General features: G+C 70.0%; 3 protein-coding genes across 4 annotated transcripts; 2 read left to right on the top strand and 1 right to left on the bottom strand.

The window, feature by feature from the left end:
* The first annotated feature begins 32 nt into the window (after positions 1-32).
* Positions 33-1,212, top strand: LOC309447103 (uncharacterized protein). 2 transcript variants are annotated; one of them, XM_082067405.1, is made up of 3 exons: positions 33-151; positions 308-405; positions 558-1,212. In XM_082067405.1, exons 2-3 carry the CDS (start codon positions 312-314, stop codon positions 947-949), a joined length of 486 nt encoding a protein of 161 aa, XP_081923531.1. In that variant the 5' UTR covers positions 33-151; positions 308-311; the 3' UTR covers positions 950-1,212. The 2 variants fall into 2 exon arrangements, with proteins under 2 accessions (XP_081923531.1, XP_081923532.1); XM_082067406.1 differs by lacking the exon at positions 33-151 and having other exon boundaries at positions 165-405; positions 558-687; positions 757-1,212.
* Positions 1,213-1,245: 33 nt separating this feature from the next.
* On the top strand, positions 1,246-9,513 carry FAAP100 (FA core complex associated protein 100). Its single transcript, XM_082067403.1, has 10 exons — positions 1,246-1,293; positions 1,823-2,007; positions 2,752-2,870; positions 3,065-4,029; positions 5,049-5,199; positions 5,996-6,786; positions 7,150-7,286; positions 8,113-8,229; positions 8,687-8,773; positions 8,859-9,513. The coding sequence occupies exons 2-10, from the start codon at positions 1,843-1,845 to the stop codon at positions 8,982-8,984; spliced, it is 2,658 nt and encodes an 885-aa protein (XP_081923529.1). The 5' UTR covers positions 1,246-1,293; positions 1,823-1,842; the 3' UTR covers positions 8,985-9,513.
* A 410-nt stretch (positions 9,514-9,923) lies between these two features.
* FSCN2 (fascin actin-bundling protein 2, retinal) lies at positions 9,924-12,496 on the bottom strand (the record flags this gene model as incomplete). The annotated part of the gene is made up of 5 exons (XM_082067003.1): positions 9,924-10,129; positions 10,216-10,383; positions 10,461-10,582; positions 10,668-10,824; positions 11,674-12,496. The coding sequence occupies 5 exons, from the start codon at positions 12,494-12,496 to the stop codon at positions 9,924-9,926; spliced, it is 1,476 nt and encodes a 491-aa protein (XP_081923129.1).
* Between the last annotated feature and the right edge of the window lie 3,590 nt (positions 12,497-16,086).

Below are 16,086 nucleotides of genomic sequence, written 5' to 3'. Positions count from 1 at the left end.
CAATCAGCGCTCAGCCATGTGCAGCCGGGCCCCACGCCAGCCCAGCGCCTTCAAAAGGGACGGCAGGAGCCGCGCGGAGCCAGAGCCGGGGGAGCTGAGCCGGGGAGCCGGCGAGCGGCTGCCGTGTCCGCACCGGCGGGACCGCGCTTGGGTGGGTGGCAGGAAGGTGGGGATGGTGCCAAGTGCCACGTGCCCAGCCCGGCCCTCTGGAACACGACGCCTCTTGGGGTCCCAGTGCCGGGGCCGTGGGGACACGGTGCCTCAGCTCCCCCACTGGGGCCGTTCTCACCACGCTGTCCCCTGGCAGCGCCATGTCACGGCTTCTCCCCCTCCTGCTCCTGGCAGCTCTGGGCTGTGCCACCAAGCTGAGGCAGCGGCCGGCGGCGTGGGACGACGGAGCAGCCGGTAACGGTGACATCCCCGGCGCCGGCAGGGGCTGCGGGCGCTGGGGTGCGGGCAGGGCTGGGGCTGCCCTGCCCGAGGCGGGGGCGGGAGGTGCTGCGGGTCCCGCCCGTCTGGGGGTCCTGTCCCCCCAGCCCGTGCCCTCGGTGCCGCAGCCGAGCGGGGGACACCCAAGGGCTGCGCCAACCTGACGCTGGTGCTGGACAACTGGAAGTTCGCCATCACGTCCCAGCTGCGGAACCTGCTGCTGTTCCACCCGCAGACGGTGCTGCCCGACTACGGCAGGTGGGGGGCAGGGCCGGGGCTCCCGGGGCTCCCGGCTCTGGGGCGCCGGCCCTCACCCGCTCCCCGCAGGATCCGGGCGCTGTCGGGGGCGCTGGACGGGCTGTACCGGGAGTTCAGCGCGCTCAAGGAGCAGCTGGGCCGGCTCTCCGGCCGCTTCGCCGAGGTCGAGGCTTCCGTGGAGCAGCTGGGCCGGGCGCGCGGCCCCGGGCCCGCCCCGCGCCGCCGGGGGCCGCCCCCGCCGCCCCCCCGCCGCCCGCTCTAGCGGCGCGGGGCGCGCAGCCCGGCCCGGTGCGGGACGGCTCGGGTCCGTCCGGTCCGTCCCGGCCGTGCCCGCAGCCCGGACACCGGGGGGCGGCCGTGGGGCGGATCTTTGCACCCTGGGCGGGCCCAACCCGGCCGCCCTCACCAGCAATAAAGCCGCTGCTGCCAGTGTCGCCTCGCTCCTCTCTGTCCCCCCACCCCGGTACCGGTACCGGCCCCGGGGGCGCCGCCCCCACCCGGTAACAGGGCCGCCCATCGCGGCTTTACGGCCTGTCGCAAACTCCTCCGCCCATTGCGGCGGCCGCCGCGCAGCCGTAAAGCGGAGCCGCCCGCGCCCCCCGCCCGGTACTGGCGGCCCCACCGGGGGGCGATGGGAGGGGGGGCGGGATGGGGAGGGGGCTCGGGGTACGGGGGGGGCCGAGGGGCTGAGTCTGGGGGGGCCTGGGCTGGGGAACTGGGGACCGGGGATGATGCTGGGGGGGCTGGGCCTGCGCCGTGGGGGCTGTGGGGCCCGGGCGGGGTTCGGGGGCGGTGGGGCGGGGTCCCGCTCCCCCGGGGCTGTCGGTGGCGCGGGGGGGGCCGGGCTCAGCTCGTACCGAGGTGCTCGGGGGGGACCCCAACCCTTCTTACCCAGTGCCTGCTGGAGCACGGGCAGCCCCCCAGCACTGCCCCCATCCCATCCCACCCCACGCTGCCCGTGTCCCCGCGCTGCCCGTGTCCCGTGTCCCCACGCTGCCCCGTGTCCCCGCGCTGACCGTGTCCCCGTGTCCCCGCGCTGACCGTGTCCCGTGTCCCCGCGCTGACCGTGTCCGTGTCCCCGCGCTGACCGTGTCCCGTGTCCCCGCGCTGACCGTGTCCCGTGTCCCCGCCCCAGGCTCAGCGCGGCCCCGCACCATGGCGCAGGTGGGGCCCCGCGTGGATTACCTGGCCGGCTTCTGCTGCCCGGTGGGGGGGCTGGTGGCGGGCAAGCCCCGCGTGCTGTGCCACGAGAACCAGATCTACCTCTCCAACGGCAGCGAGTTCGTCTACGTCTACGACCAGGAGGGGAAGGTGCTGAAGGTGAGCGGGCTGGGGGGGCTCTGGGGCCGCTGCCCCGTGGGGCTGCTGTCCCAGGACAGGGCGAGGGTGCCGGGACACCAGCCGCGGCGCTGGTCGCCCAGTCTGGGGCCAGAGTCTTTTGTGGGGTCCCCTGTCCCCGAAGGAACGCGCCGAGCAGCACCAGACCCCCGACCCAGCCCTGAGGCCCCTCCGAGGCGCTGCCGTCTGGCCTCTCTCCTAAACCTGTGAGACAAATGTTCAGTTAAACCACAAAGGTTCTTCCATTTCTCACTGACAAAGGGTTTTGCTGTTGTCTTCGTGTGACTAACAGCGGCCGTCGCGTGGAGTTCTACCCAGCTGCTTTTTTTAATTTGCTCTTATTATCATTTCTAAGAAAGCCGTCGCTGTAACATCAGCATTTGCCTCCCACGCTGTTCTCCTTCTCGGGAAAGTGGATCACGCAGCGGCTCTGCTGGCTGTTTGCCTCCCCCCGGGAGCGGGAGCCGCGTTCTCCCCCCAGCGCCGCTCCGACCCCGCGCGGGACAGCCGGGTCCGCGAGCCCGGGCACGGCTGTATCGATGGAAACTGCTTGTAATCCGTGTTTACAGGAAAATAACTGGTTTACTTTGCAGCTGCGCTGGAGTTGCCCGAGAGAGAGCGTTGCCCAGCGACTGGGTTCTTCCTTTACCTGGCTTGGGGCTCAGCAGCCCTGTCCCTACCCCCAGTGCCATCAGAAGGTGACGTTTCTTTCTGCTTTCCCCCCAGGCCGTGTACCAATGCCCTGAGCAGGTGTGGCACGTGGAGCTGCTGCCCCAGCCCCGGCAGCTTTACATCCTCTGCGCCCACAGCGGCATTTACTGCGTCTCTCTGGAGCAGCAGAGCAGGTGAGGTGGCTGTCACCCCTAGGGACGTGAGCCAGCCCCGCGCCGTTAGCCCTGCAGTCCGGGGGATGCTCTGGCTCTCTCCGGTCGCTGCTCTTGCAGCAGATGCTGCGGGGAGCTCGTTTCCGAGGGCGGCCAAGGGCCACGCTGGCTTCACCCCACGACTTGGCTGAGCGCTCGTCCCTGTTCGCTTGCAGGTTAACGGAGCAGACAGATGGCGATGGCCAAGAAACCAACTGCCCGTCCGGCGTCTTGCCCGTGGAGGCAGACGCCTGCGTCTTCCCCGACTCCAGCCTCTGCATGTTCACGCTCCTCAACAACTTCGTCATCACCCTGTCCCAGGCTGACGGCAAGTGGTGGATGAAGCTGCACGAGCTCCCGCGCCCCGAGCAGGAGGGTTCCCTGTACCGGCAGGTCAGCGAGGTCGGTTTCTGCCCCGGCCCTGTGCCCGGGGACCAGGGGGACGCTCCCCCCTCCAGCTTCCTGCCCGTCCTGTGCTGCGCGTCCTCCCCGGGCACCGCGGGCTCTGGGGAGGGGCCGTGGTGCTCGGGGGGCTTCGTGCTGGAGGAGCCCCTCTTCAGCCTGCTCTTCGGAATCGACGTGGCCATGCTGGAGTCCCCAATGATCCTCTGCGGCTTCCCGGACGGCCAGCTCTGCTCCGTGCCGCTCAAGGCACTCAGCTCTTCCCCGGCTGTTGACGGCTGCCATGACATTTCGAACCAAGACTCCCCCGTGAAGATCCTCCACCATTTGGAAGAGCCCATCGTCTTCATTGGCGCCTTGAGGACGGAGCAGAGGGCGGTGGAGGACGCCGAGGACGAGCAGCTCTTTGGGGAGGCTGGCTGTGACTGCGTGGTGGCTGTGGGCCACTATGGGAAGATGGTGGCTGTCAAGGCGGATCAGCGGGACGAGGCGACGGTGCCGGAGCTCAGGGAGTACTACCTGCGCGGGCCCGTTCTCTGCGCCGCCTGCGGCAGCGGCAGCCGCATGTACTACAGCACGCACTCGGACATCTCCGCCGTCGACCTGGACCGGGGCGGTGATTCCTCCGACCCTGAGGACGCGGAGAGCTGCACCGGCGTCCTGCCCCCCGTCCTGTCTCCGGCCAGTTTAAGTATCTGTAGCGTTGTGGCTCTTTCCTTGTCGTCTCGGGCGTCAGAAGGTACTGCCAGCAGCGGGGTGTGCGCGGGGCCGTGGGGTGGAGCGGGGCAGGACAGCTGCGCGTTCTGGCCCCTCCGTCTCCACCCCTCCGTACGGTCCAGACTGGGCTCCGTCCTCGTCCCTTCTTGTTGGCTCCCCTCGGTTTTGTAAGTCGTTTCTGTCCCGCATGCCGACTCGGGCTGACCGCAGGCGCGCTCGCAGCTCCGGCTCTGCCCTCCCGCTCACCGTTCCCCTGCTCGGCGTCACCGGCCGCTCCGCGCAGGCTCGGGGGACACTCGTGCCAGCCCTGCCTGGGGGGGCAGTTCGCAGGGAGCCCCGAGCGAGCTGGGATGAGGCTCCCTCCAGAAAGGGGGTTCAACCGTGTCGCTGTCTGGTCCGGGGGCTCCTGCTCGAGCCTGCGCGCCCTGCGCTCGGGTGCCACCTCTCCGCGTCAGCCAGGGCAGCCTGCGAGGCGCAGGACCCTCGGGAGTGGAGGGAGCACACGGCCTGGGGAGGGGGGAGATAGCGCATCCCCGAGCCCCTGGCGTGGAGCAGAGGGGGCAGCACAGGCAGGGGAGTGAGGGGAGGCCCCAGGGCACCCAGCGAGGGAACGGCAGGCAGCCCTGCCCGCGGAGCTGCATGCGTCCCGCTGCGGGACCCTGCATGGCAGCGCTGGCTCCCGCGGCGCCGCGGCTCCCCCGAGCCTCCCCCAGCTGCTGGTGGCCTTGGCTTGGGGACGGCAGCCCAGGGAGCATGGCCGGGATGGGGGGCCGGCAGGAGCCGTGGGGCAGAACATGTCGGGGGGACATTTCCCTGCCCGGGGAGCTGCGTGTGAGGTGGGCGTCCTGTCGTGTCCCTGTCCTGTCTCCATCATTCACCCCCTACAGACTGCGGTGATACCGATGTCCTGGGGCAGGCAGTGCCATCTTGTGCCCCCTGTCCCCCCGCATCCACTCCCCAGCCATCGGGGAGGCCCCGGCTGCCTCTCCAGCCCCCCCGCGCTGCCCGTCCCTGCCTGACCTGCCGCGTCTCTGCCTGCAGGTGAATCGGAGCTGCTGGCCCTGTCGGCCAAGGGCCGGCTCATGAGCTGCGGCTTGTGCAGCCCCGAGGACTCCGACGTGGGGCTGACCCCCGCCGAGGTCGGTCGCAGGATTAAGCAGTTGCTCTCCGGGATCGGCAACACCTCCGAGAGGTAAAGCCCGGCGCCGCGCGCTCCTCCTCTCCGCCTGCGTGCTGCGGGCTCTGCTGAACCGCGCTGGGTGCTGGTGCATCGGCCAGGGGGGCTCCGGTAGTGACGGCTCCTCGTGGAGTGCAGGGGCCTGGCTGGGACCCCCTGACCTCAACAGGGTAAAATTACAGGGTGTTGCAAAAAGATGGACCCAACATGTTACCTAAAAACTTACAAATGGTTTAATGAGTTATCAGGTTTTAGTAACCTTCTAAGTTCCCTCCACCTGCCATACGGATTGCATGAGCTTCATTCGTGGGTGGTTCATGGTTGCAGAGATACAAGTGATTTCAAATTGGGTCCATCTTTTTGAAACAGCCTGTGGTGTTCCAGGGCAGCCCCGCTGGCCGCGGGCAGGCTGGTGCAGGCAGCCGGGGCTGGGGAGCTGGGTGCCAGGCGCTGCCGCGCTTGCCAAGTCAGTGGGCAGGGGCAGGGCAGGCACGTGCGGCCATCTGTGTGTAGGGAGGGGACACAGACGAGCCCCCTGTTCCTTTCGGGGGCATTCCCAGGATCTGGCAGGCTGGAGCTGCTCCTCGGGGTCAGCTCAGCCCGTGGGGTTCGTGGGCAGCGCGAGTGCTGCCTGCCCGGAGACAGAGCCGGGCACTCCCGGGGTGGTTCGAGCTCCTGCCAGGTGCCACTCGGCTCGGCTGCCGCAGCAGCTCAGCACCCGCTGTGCCTTTGGCACCGGCTCCTGTCGCTGACCCATCGTCCCGGTCACCGTCACTCCCGTGGTTTCAGCACCAACACTTTGTCCTTGCAGAGTTTCCTTCCTGAAGAAGGCGGTGGACCAGAAGAACCGGGCGCTGGCCAGCCTGAACCAGGTGATGAACGTGAGCGCGGCTCTGCTCTCCAGCCAGGAAGGGCAGAAGCCCATCGCCTGCACCGTCACCGCCAACTGGAGCTGCCTTCTGCTCCGCGACAGCGTCACCATCTCCTGCCTGCTGGAGAACTGCAGCGAGTACAGCCTGGAGCAGGGCTGGACCCTCTGCGTGCAGCTCCTGGCCAGCCCCTGTGCCTTAGAGGAGGACTCTGTGGATTCGGCCACCACCTTCACCTTCCCCATCGAGCAGCTCCTTCCCGGGAACAAGCGGGAGCTGACGCTGCCCCTGGGTTCCACTGCCGCCACCAAGCTGGACCTGCCCCTGACCATCTCCTGTGCCCTCTACTACAGTTTACGGGATATTTTGGGCAGCGGCTCCGACTCCCCCGAGGCGCTGGACGATCTCCTGCCGGACGACTCGCCCATCCTCTCCCCGGACAGAGAGGGGATCTGCCTCCCGCTCAGCGAATGCACCATTGACATGCTCCAGTGCCTCCGTTTCGAGAGCAGTCCCCCTGGGCTGGATGCGTCCCCACTAGCCGCTGCTCCCCCTGCTCCCCCAGACCCTGTGGAGACCTTCCTGGAGGTGTCCCGGGAACAGACTGAGCCCGAGGGGGTGAAAACCGTGGAGCTGCCCCCCACCCCGGGAGAGGGAAAGCTGCCCCCCTCGGCAGCGTCCATCAGGGTGTCCTCGGAGCTGCTGAAAAACGCCCTGAAAACCTCCAGCTCAGGTGAGTCCCTGGGGAGGAGCATCCCGGGGCATCTGCTTGGGGATATGCACGTGTCCCAGCTTGTGGCCGTCCTGGGAGGGGCCGGGGTGGCGCTGTCACAGCCCGCGCGTGCAGCCCCTTCCTTGGGTGAGGAGGGCTGTGTGACCCCACGCGCGTGTCTGCTTGTGGACCGGCACGTGGACGTGGCAGCGGTTGCGTGACGGAACTCAACGTGTCTCAGCAGGGAGGGGAACGTCCCCAGCGTCACCCCTGGGCTCGTGGGGCTGCACCAGCCCTACACCCCTCCGTCTGCATTGCTCTGCCTTGCACGGGGATGGCGTTTGTCGGCATAACCAGCTCCGTTTTCTCTCCTTTTGTCACCAGACGTCCCGCTGAGCTGTGCCACGCTGCGCTGGCTGCTGGCCGAGAACGCCGGGGCCGAGGCGCTGAGCAGCGGGGAGGTGGCGGCGGTGCGCGGCGCGGCGCCGGACGGAGCGGAGGTGCAGCTGCTCGTCCGAGAGGCAAGGAGGGGGTTCACCCTGCGGGGAAACTCCCCACCCCGCATCCCGTGGGGCCGGCTCCCTCCCGCAGCCCCTCGCTCATGCCTGGGCGCTGGGTGCCCACTGGGATGCGATAACCTCACGTACTCACCGTGCCCCGACCTGGTGTTGGGCTCACCAAGAAATGGGTTTTTCCCTGCTGGTTTGGCCGGCTGCGTTTGGCTCTGCCGGGCGAGGGGAGGACGTGGCTGCATTGGGGTCTAAATCTGATCTGCTGCAGCTTGTCCCACATCAACGCAAAAATCCCCCTCTAAGTACAAAGGGAAAACACCAACTTGCTGCCCAGCTCTGCCGCTGCGCCGAGGGGCCCGGCTGCCTGTGAGCGGGCACCGCGCCGGGGCTGGTTCAGGCTCTAGAGCACTAATGTCACCAGTGTGATTAGTGGCAGTGATAATTGTCCTTGGGCAGAGCCTACTGGCTTAAATCCTCCGGGACGGCACCGGGAACAGCCACTGCTCGCCCCCAACAGCCCCGGGGACACCGCAGCTGCGCTCCTGGTACCGCCAGGAGCGGGCAGGGACTCACCACGGCCCAAAGGCCACCGGGGCCAGGCTGGGCGCAAATGACCGCGGCCGGGCTGGGGAGGGGCTCTGATGTGCCCAGCTGCGCTGGCAGTGGCTCCGCTGCATTTGCCGGTACCGGGCTGGAGAGGGAAGGGACTGGGGGTGCAGGGAGTAGGAACAGGAGCTCTTGAGGAGCCCCGTGCTGATGGGGAGGGGTCCTGGGGCTGCCTGTGCCCCCTCCCCTGCCCACAATGGTTTTGGTGACATTGTGCTCCCTGTCCCAGGTGGCCATGAACGACCTGAGCCCAGCGGGTCCCATCCAGGCCGTGGAGATCCTGATGGAGAGCCCGTCCCTGGCCGACATGTGCAGGATGCACCACGCCGTCATCCGCCGCATCCAGGTGCGCGCGGAGCCGCGGGGCTGTGCCGCTGGCCCTGGGGACAGGGGACCCTGGGCGAGCCAAGGCCTGGGGACACAGTCAGGCACCCCGGGAGGGTTTGTGCGGCGCTGCCATGTGGCAGGTCAGCCCAGCATGGCCTGGGCTGGGGAGGGGGACCATCATGGACCCTACTCCCTTCCCGGTGCCCGGCCTTGGCTCCGGTGTTCGGGCCAGCCGCCGGCGCTGGGAACAGGCCCCGGTTAGTTTGGCAGCTGAAGGGAGCGGGGCCCTTGTGGCACGTGGGGGCTGGCAGCCTTCCCGGAGATGATTCGGCACCAGCGAGCGCGGTGCCAGGCCTGTGGCGAGGCAGGCAGCGCGGTGCCAGGTGAGCCCTGGCTCCCGTGGGGGTGGGGTGGGGGTGGCTCCCCGGGGCTGGCGCTGCCGCTGCCCCCCCAGCAGAACCCTCTGCTCCCCGCAGGCGCTGGTGCTGGAGCAGGCGGCACAGGGCTCGGGGCCCCCTGACCTCCGCATGCAGTACCTGCGCCAGATCCAGGCCAACCACGAGGTGAGCCGAGCAGCAGGGCCCTCCCCATGGGGTACACGCCGTCAGGACCCCAACGTGTGCCCCTCACCCCCGTGTGCCCCCACAGATGCTGTTGAAGGAGGCGCAGACCCTGCGGGACCAGCCGTCCCTCGGCGAGGACGGGGCCGCCACGGCGGAGAAGCTGCTGCACATCTACCAGCAGCTGCGCAACCCCAGCCTGGTTCTGCTCTGAGGGGGTGGCCAGCGCGTCCCGGGGGTCCCAGCCCCGCCGGCCGGGGTGGGTGCCTGTGGCCAGCAGCGGGAGAGCCCCCCGGCTGGAGGAGCAGCAGGGCAGCCGTGGCGGTGCTGCGGGTGGGGGGGTGTGCGTGTTTCGTGGTCGTGTTGTCGGCAGCAGCGGAGGGTCGCGGGGCTGCGGCGGCAGAGCGGGGACCCCTGGGCTGGCCCGGCCCGGCTCTGCGGCCCCCGGCCCGGCGGGCAGCCCCCGCGCCCGCGCTGTCTTGTGGATTGTTCTTGCCGTGGTAGTTTAGTGCTCTCCCGGCGGCGGGCTGTGCCCCCCCCGTGCCGCCGCTCAGGATCAGGACAAACAGGGTGCTGTGCCCGGGGGAGCCCCGTTTTCTGCTGGGCAGGGGAGGGGGTTTCCGCTCCCCCGTCGTTTCTATAACTGATCTCGTATTTCCGTGGCGGTGCAGTGTGGTTTGGCCCCGCACCGCTCCAGTGTCTGTAAATCTGTTGTCTGCCATGAAAACAATCATGTTCAGCCAGTCCCTGTCTCGTCTCCTTTCCATCTCCTGGGGGCCGCACCCGTCCTGCCCCCCGGGCTGGCAGAGGGGCCCTGGTGGGCATCCCCAGCCCGGCAGCTCTGCCTGCGGCACCGGGGGGTCCCTGTCCCAGTGTGGTGGCAGCGCCGGGGCGGCCGGGCAGGACCAGCCCTTTGCCAGGTGTGGGTGCTCCCGCGGGGCAGCACCTGCTGTCCGGGTTACAGAGAGGGGGCCGGGGGGTGACCCTGGGGCTTCACGGAGAGGGGACAGAGAACACGGCGCTGTGATCCAGAGTGACTTTAATGCCGTGGGTCGGGGACACAGCTGCCATGGATGGTGCCACCGCCGGCCCCACCGCCATCCCCTGCGGGGACGAGCTGGTGCCAGCGCGGGCGCGGGGCCGGCGCGGGGGGTCAGTACTCCCAGAGCGTGGCGCGCAGCACCGACTCGCTGTCGGCGCGCAGGGTGCCGGCCGGGTCCCCGCGCAGGTACCGGCCGTTCTTCGCTTTGATGGCGACGCGTCCCCGCTCCCGGAACTCGAAGAAGAAATCCTCGGAGAGCTCCCCGTCGCTGCACACCGACCCGCTGCTCGCCACGTACCAGAACTTGCCCCCCTGGCCTGCGGAGAGTCCCCGGGGCCATCAGTGGGGTCCAGCCGGACCCTCAGTGCCCCCCCATCCCGGTAGCCCCCACCCCATCACCCACCTCGGATCTGGTAGGCGCCGTCACTGAAGCTGATGTGAAAGACGTCGTAGACGGAGCGGTTGGAGTCGAGCAGGTTGGAGCCGCGGTGGTAGCAGACAAAGCCGTGCTCGCCGCGCAGCACCAGCATCGGGCGGTTGATCAGCTTCAGAGTGAACTCCTCGTCCTCTCCTGCGTGGGAGCCCGGCCCTGAGCACCCTGGGGTGGGGGCACCGATGCTGGGACCCCCCAGCCAGCACAGCACTTACCCACGGCGTCACTGACGGCCGCCAGCTGCCCGTTCCGCTTGGTGCAGACATAGCGGCCGTTGCTGGCGCGCAGGGCCACCCGCCGCCCGCGCCACTCGATGTCAAACATGGTGTTGGCGGCGCTGCCAGCAGAGGGAGAGCATCAGCCGGGGTGACCTGTCCCCCCACACCCGCCCAGAGCCCCTGCCACGGCACAGCCACACTCACGCTTCGGTGGCCACAGCCTGGATGCCCCCGTGGGCCACGAGGGTCCAAAAGCTGCCAGTGTTGGTGTGGAGGCTGCACTTGTTGGTGTCGCGGTCGATCTGGAGCTGGAAGGTCTCGTGGTTCAGCTCCTCGTCCTGGTTCGCCGAGACGTTGACGCCTGTGGAAGGGAGCGGCCGTCGGCACTGCCACGTGTGCCCACGAGCCGCGGCTACGCCCGCCCAGCCCCTCCCCGCCAGCGGCAAATCCTTCTGTGAACAATCGTGCTAATTGGGTTGATTAATCTGATTGCTGCCGCGTCCATCTGGTTAGCGCTGCGGCACACAAACCCCTATTTATAGCCTGCCCACCACCGTCACCCGGCCCTAAGCCGCTTGGCACAGGGGCAGCCGCGCTCCTGGTGCCCGCGGGATGGCCGGGCAGCCGGGGGCAGGCGCAGCCACCGTGCCCCGGCCACAGGGGCTCCCCCTGGTGCTGGAGGCCGCGGTGCCGTCTGCCAGGCCCGCCTGCCTGCCCTGGGCTGGGGGCACGGGCAGAGCTGCGTGTGCAAACACACTCGTGTACCCCCCAGCCTGCGCAGAGCCCGGCACACGCGGCACCCAGGGAGCCCTTCGCCGAGCCCCGAGGAGCCACCCGCACCAACACACCTGCGCACACATTGGGGCTGCACGGAGCCGTGCACACGCGTGTGCACACGGCGTCGGCCGTGCACAAACCTGCACACAAATGCACAGACCCAGGGGCGCTGCATAGAGCCCTGCACACACCCCCCAAACACAGCCCCGGAGCCCCACTGCTGCCCCCACCCCGGCCCTGCTGGCTGTAGCCTCCCACTGGTTGTTATTGTAGGGTCTCCTCCGGTGGAGGGGTCCTGGGGGCTTTCACAGGGCCCTTGTGGCTGAGCCAATGCCCAGGGATCCCTGGGGAGCAACGGGGGCTCTTGGTGTGGGTGAGGAGCAGGCAGCGGGGTGCAGGCAGGGAGCAGGCAGCAGGAACAGGCAGCCCTTACCCTGCCGGATGGAGACGTATCTGCCGTTGGCCGCCGTGAAGACCACCTGGGGGTGACTCTCCTCCAGGTCGAAGAGTTCATCTTTGCCCGGCTTGGAGCTGCGGCCGGACTTGAGGGTGCCGGTGGGTCCCGTGGGCGCCAGGTATTTGCCGTCGCAGTCCTTGAAAGCCAACTTGCCGGCCTTGAACTCGAGGGTGTAGCCGGTGCGGGCGCCGGGCTCGGGCACCAGCGTGCCGTCGCAGCGCAGGTAGCGCTCGTCGGCTGTGCGCAGGCTGTACTTCTTGTCCTGGAAGCAGAGGGTGATGAGGGCGTCCACCCCCCAGGGCAGGTTGCTGTCGGTGGCGATCTCGTCCTCGTGGGCGCTGAGGTGGGCGTAGCGGCGGCGGCTGACGCTCAGCAGGTTGGCCTGGGGGTGCATGGCCAAGTGCACGGTCCAGAGCTCGCCCTCCGTCACGCTGGGGGCGAAGCAGGACAGACGATCCTCCCGGCCCCCGAAGAAGCGCCGGTGCGGGGCCGACTGCAGCGCCCAGCGCCCGTCCGACTGCGTGATGATGCTGAAGCGCTCGTCCCGGCCCGGCTGCTCGGCCTCGCACCGCACCTTCCCGTCCTTGTCGGCGCCCAGGTACCGGCCCAGGTGGCTCTTGAGGAAGACGACGGAGCTGTCGGCTTCATCCTGCTCCAGCGTCCAGATCTGCTTGCGCTTCAGGCTGGGCGCCGAGGCGTTCACTTTGTAGCCAAAGCTCTCCGCCGTCAGGTACCGGCTCTCGCAGTTGATCAGCCCAAACTGGATCTTCAGGACCTGGTGGATCCCATTCGTTGGCATCTTCCAGTGGTGCGGGGTGGCCCCCGGGGGGCCGGCGGGGGCTCCCCGGCCCTGCCGAGCCCGGGCGTCGCGGCGGGGGCGGCCTGATGCGCCCACGGGGACGTCTGTCCTGCCCCGGCGCCGCTGCCGCACTGGCACCGCGGGGCAGCTCAGCACGGCTCGGCACGGCACCGCGCAGCGGGGGGGCACCGGGGGCCGCGGCCTGTTTAATTAGCTGCAGGTAGGATTACAGAGTCCGGCCAGATTGCGGCGGGTACCGGGGCGGCTGTTACCTCCAGCGGGGCTTTCACCGAGATGCCGGGTGAGGGGGCACCGCGGCAGCCCCGCGCGGCTCCTCGGGCTGCGCGGCCGCACCAGCACCCTCGGGCACCGCGGCCCCGGCTCTCCACGGAGCCGCAGGTGGAAAACTTGGGTGGGAACCCGATCTGGGCGCGGGCGGTGTATCCGTTCCCGGCGGGCTAAGGTTACCGGCCCCTCTGATTCAGCAGTGGGTCACCTCCAGCCGCGCCGCCTCCCGGCCAGCCCCTAAGCGCCTTACCAATTAGGCAGGCATTTCGATTAGTTTAAACCTTTTATCCTGCTTTGGGGCCCTTGGCCTCCATCTGTCCTGCGGCCCCAAATCCCTCCTGCAGCTGTGGATCGGGGTCACGGCCGCCCCCCCACCCCGGCACACCGGGGTAATGGCCGGGACCCCCCATCGCCACGGGGCTGAGACCGCCTGACGCTCATGGCGTGGTGTGGATGTGCTGCCTTGGGAGGGGACAGGAGGGGACAGGGCGGCAGGGGACAGTCCCCACTCCTGCCCTGCAGGCACCTTCCCCCCAGCCCAGCTGGGACCCCCCCATGTTCACCTTAGGGGCCTGGAGACAGGCGGGACGGGCTCTGCCCGCGCTGACACGGGGCTGCACCACCGCCTGCACCCCAAAGCCGTCGGACACCCCGTCCCAGCCCCTGCGCTGGCCGTGCACGGCCGGTGCGGCGGAGCCGCAGCGAGGCCCGGCCGCCATGGCTCCCGCTGCCGCCTTTCCCCAGCGCGGCGGCTCCGGTGTCAGCGCGGCGCCCAGTTATTGTTCCCGAAAATAGGTCCCGGGGATTGGTTGCCTCATGACTTTTTCATGGCCAGGCTCTCTCTTACTGCACCGGGGGTGCCACGGGCCCCCAGCCGCTGTGTTATTCGAGCCGCAGCTGCGCTGCCCGGCGCGGTGTAACTGACCCCTGCCGAAACGGATACGGGTCGGCTTTCGGGCTGGGGGGATAAGTGGGTCAGGGTCCTGCAGGGGCGGGGGCCCGGGCTCTGGCAGGGCGGCGGTGCCGGCTCCCGGTGGGCGCTCACCAGCACCTGCCCGGCAGAGCAGCCGGGAGCTGCATTTATAGGGGCCGGCCCCCCCGGGGGGTCAGGTTCCCACGGCGGGTCCCTGCCGGGCCCTGCCCCACAGCGCATCCGTCCTTACAGCCCCGGGCCTGGGGACAGCCGGACCCCTCCCCGTGCCACCCCCAGCCCAGCTCCCCGGGGGGGCGGCTTCTGAGCCCCGACAGCTCGTGGCACCCCCGGGCACCTCGGGGGGCTGGGTGGCCCCACCCCGGTTTCCATCCAACACCCTTCCCGGGAGGGCTGGGGGGTCCTGGGCTGACTGGACTCCCCACCTCCCGCGGTCCCAGCCGTGGTGGGGGGCTGGTGTATGGGGGGGCTCAGCCGAACCCCAGCAGCCCAGGGGGTCAGGGCAGCGATTTGGGGTTGGGGTTCGGGGTGGGGCTGAGGTGGGGAACAGGGGGTGCCGGGGTCGGGAGGGGTGTCGTGGCGGGGGGTGTCCGGCTGGATCCCTGGGGACCCCACCCCATCACCCCATCCGCCCGTCACCACGGCGACGGGAGGGGACGGTGGCTGTGTCACCACGGCGACGGAGGCTGCGCACAGGCGGGCGGGGGGACGGACACCCCGCATCACCGCGGGGCGGGCCGGGCGCGGCGCCTTCCTCCTCCTCCTCCTCCTCCTCCTCCTGCTCCCGCTCCCCCCGCCCGGCCCGAGGTCCCCGCGGGGCGGTGTCGGGGCCGGGCGTCCCGCTGCCACCGGCCCGATCGCTCCTAATACGGCCGGGACGCGCTGCCTGCGCCCGCCCCCACGGCGGGGACACCCCGGCCCCGGCCCTGCCCGCCCTTACTCATCGGCCGCCGGGGCTGCCTTGTTTGGGCAGGAGGAAGCGCCGGGGCAGGGACCCGGCACCGCCCCGGCCCCCCGGGATCCGTCCCCGCAGCGTCGCGTTCGTCCCCCTGCCGCGTCCTGCCCGGGAGCCCCCAAGTGTCCGTGGCCCCGGGGCGTCCCGGCTCACGGGCGGGGCTGCCCACACCGGCCCCCCCACCCTGGGGTGGGGGATGTCACCTGCACAGCCCCCTGAGCCAGAGCCCCGCCCGAGGTGACAATGCCCACCCGGCCACCAGCCCCATGGGACACAGGGCCAGGCTGGCTGCTCGGTGCTGCCGTGGGGACGTGAGACCCCCCGAGCTGTGCAGGGACCCGCACAGGGCCCCCCAGCGCCTGGCACCCAGCACCCCTTGACACACACCCAGGCTCGGGCGCCGGCGGTGCCGGGGTGGCTGGGGAGGGCCTGAGCGTGCGGCATTTTGTCCCCTGGCAGCGCTGGGGATCCGTCCGTTGACATGAGCTCCTGCCGCTGCTCCGCACACGGACACGGGTGGTGGCGAGGCCGGAGCCACCACCTCCACCTGCCCGAGCGCCACGGTGGGGCTGGGGCTGCGAGGTCCGTGTCTGTGCCATGGCGTGCGGCTCTCTGGCATCGTGCATGGCTACCTGACGTGACACATGGCCACCCAGCGTGGAGCAGAGTCCCCCACATGGCACACAGGTCTGCGGCACAGTGCGCTGGTGTGAGCTGTGCCCATGGCACCCCCGCGGCACACGGGGTGCGCAGCCCATGGCACCCCCTGGCCACGGGGGCTCGGGCACAAGCAGGGCCCGGGCCAGTGGGGTCAGGGGCTGCTGGGCGGACACGCTCTGAGTGGGGCAGTGCAGCCAGGGGGTGTCTGTGGAGGACACCGTCCCCGGGCCCAGTGCCGTCCATGGGGTGCACAGCACCCTCCATGGGATGTCAGCACCAGCCGTGGGCGTGCAGCAGTGCTGGAGCTGAGGCAGAGCTTCTGGGGCGCCCCAGCGCTGGCTGTGCGGTGCTGCGGGTGGCGGGCACTGCCGGGGTGCTGCCTGCAGGGTGCGGGATGGGGGTGCTGTCCGCGGGGTGCGGGATGGGGGTGCTGTCCGCGGGGTGCACCGCGCTGCGCCGGCGGCACGGCCTGTCTCTGGGTGCTGGCAGGAGTGTGAGCAGGCGGGGGTGCCGCCGGGGTGCCGATGGCCGTGGGATGCACGTGCTGGCGCATGAGCTATAGGATCCGTGGTGTCACCTATGGGGGTGCGATGGGCACACGGCGCTGCTGGGGTGCACGGGGCTCTGGGGGCAGCGCTGCTGAGTCTGGGGGTGCAGCTGAGGGCAAGCAGGGTGCAGAGCGCGGCTGGGGGTGCTGCGGTGGGGTGATGGGTACAGAGGGGCGCCCGGTGCTGCCGGTGGGGTGCAGGTGCTGGG

Source organism: Streptopelia decaocto (genome assembly GCF_964273445.1).
Source record: "Streptopelia decaocto genome assembly, chromosome: 16".
Lineage (NCBI taxonomy): Eukaryota > Metazoa > Chordata > Aves > Columbiformes > Columbidae > Streptopelia > Streptopelia decaocto.
Note: the sequence above shows the minus strand (reverse complement) of the source record. Positions and strands in the feature narration are given on the sequence as shown.

Bases quoted from the DNA above. Each gene is read 5' to 3' on its own strand.
- LOC309447103 (XM_082067405.1), top strand. From the start codon at position 312: ATGTCACGGCTTCTCCCCCTCCTGCTCCTGGCAGCTCTGGGCTGTGCC. The intron at 406-557 runs GTAACGGTGACA...TCGGTGCCGCAG, and splicing joins GTGGGACGACGGAGCAGCCG to CCGAGCGGGGGACACCCAAG.
- FAAP100 (XM_082067403.1), top strand. From the start codon at position 1,843: ATGGCGCAGGTGGGGCCCCGCGTGGATTACCTGGCCGGCTTCTGCTGC. The intron at 6,787-7,149 runs GTGAGTCCCTGG...TTTTGTCACCAG, and splicing joins CCTGAAAACCTCCAGCTCAG to ACGTCCCGCTGAGCTGTGCC. The intron at 7,287-8,112 runs GCAAGGAGGGGG...TCCCTGTCCCAG, and splicing joins TGCAGCTGCTCGTCCGAGAG to GTGGCCATGAACGACCTGAG.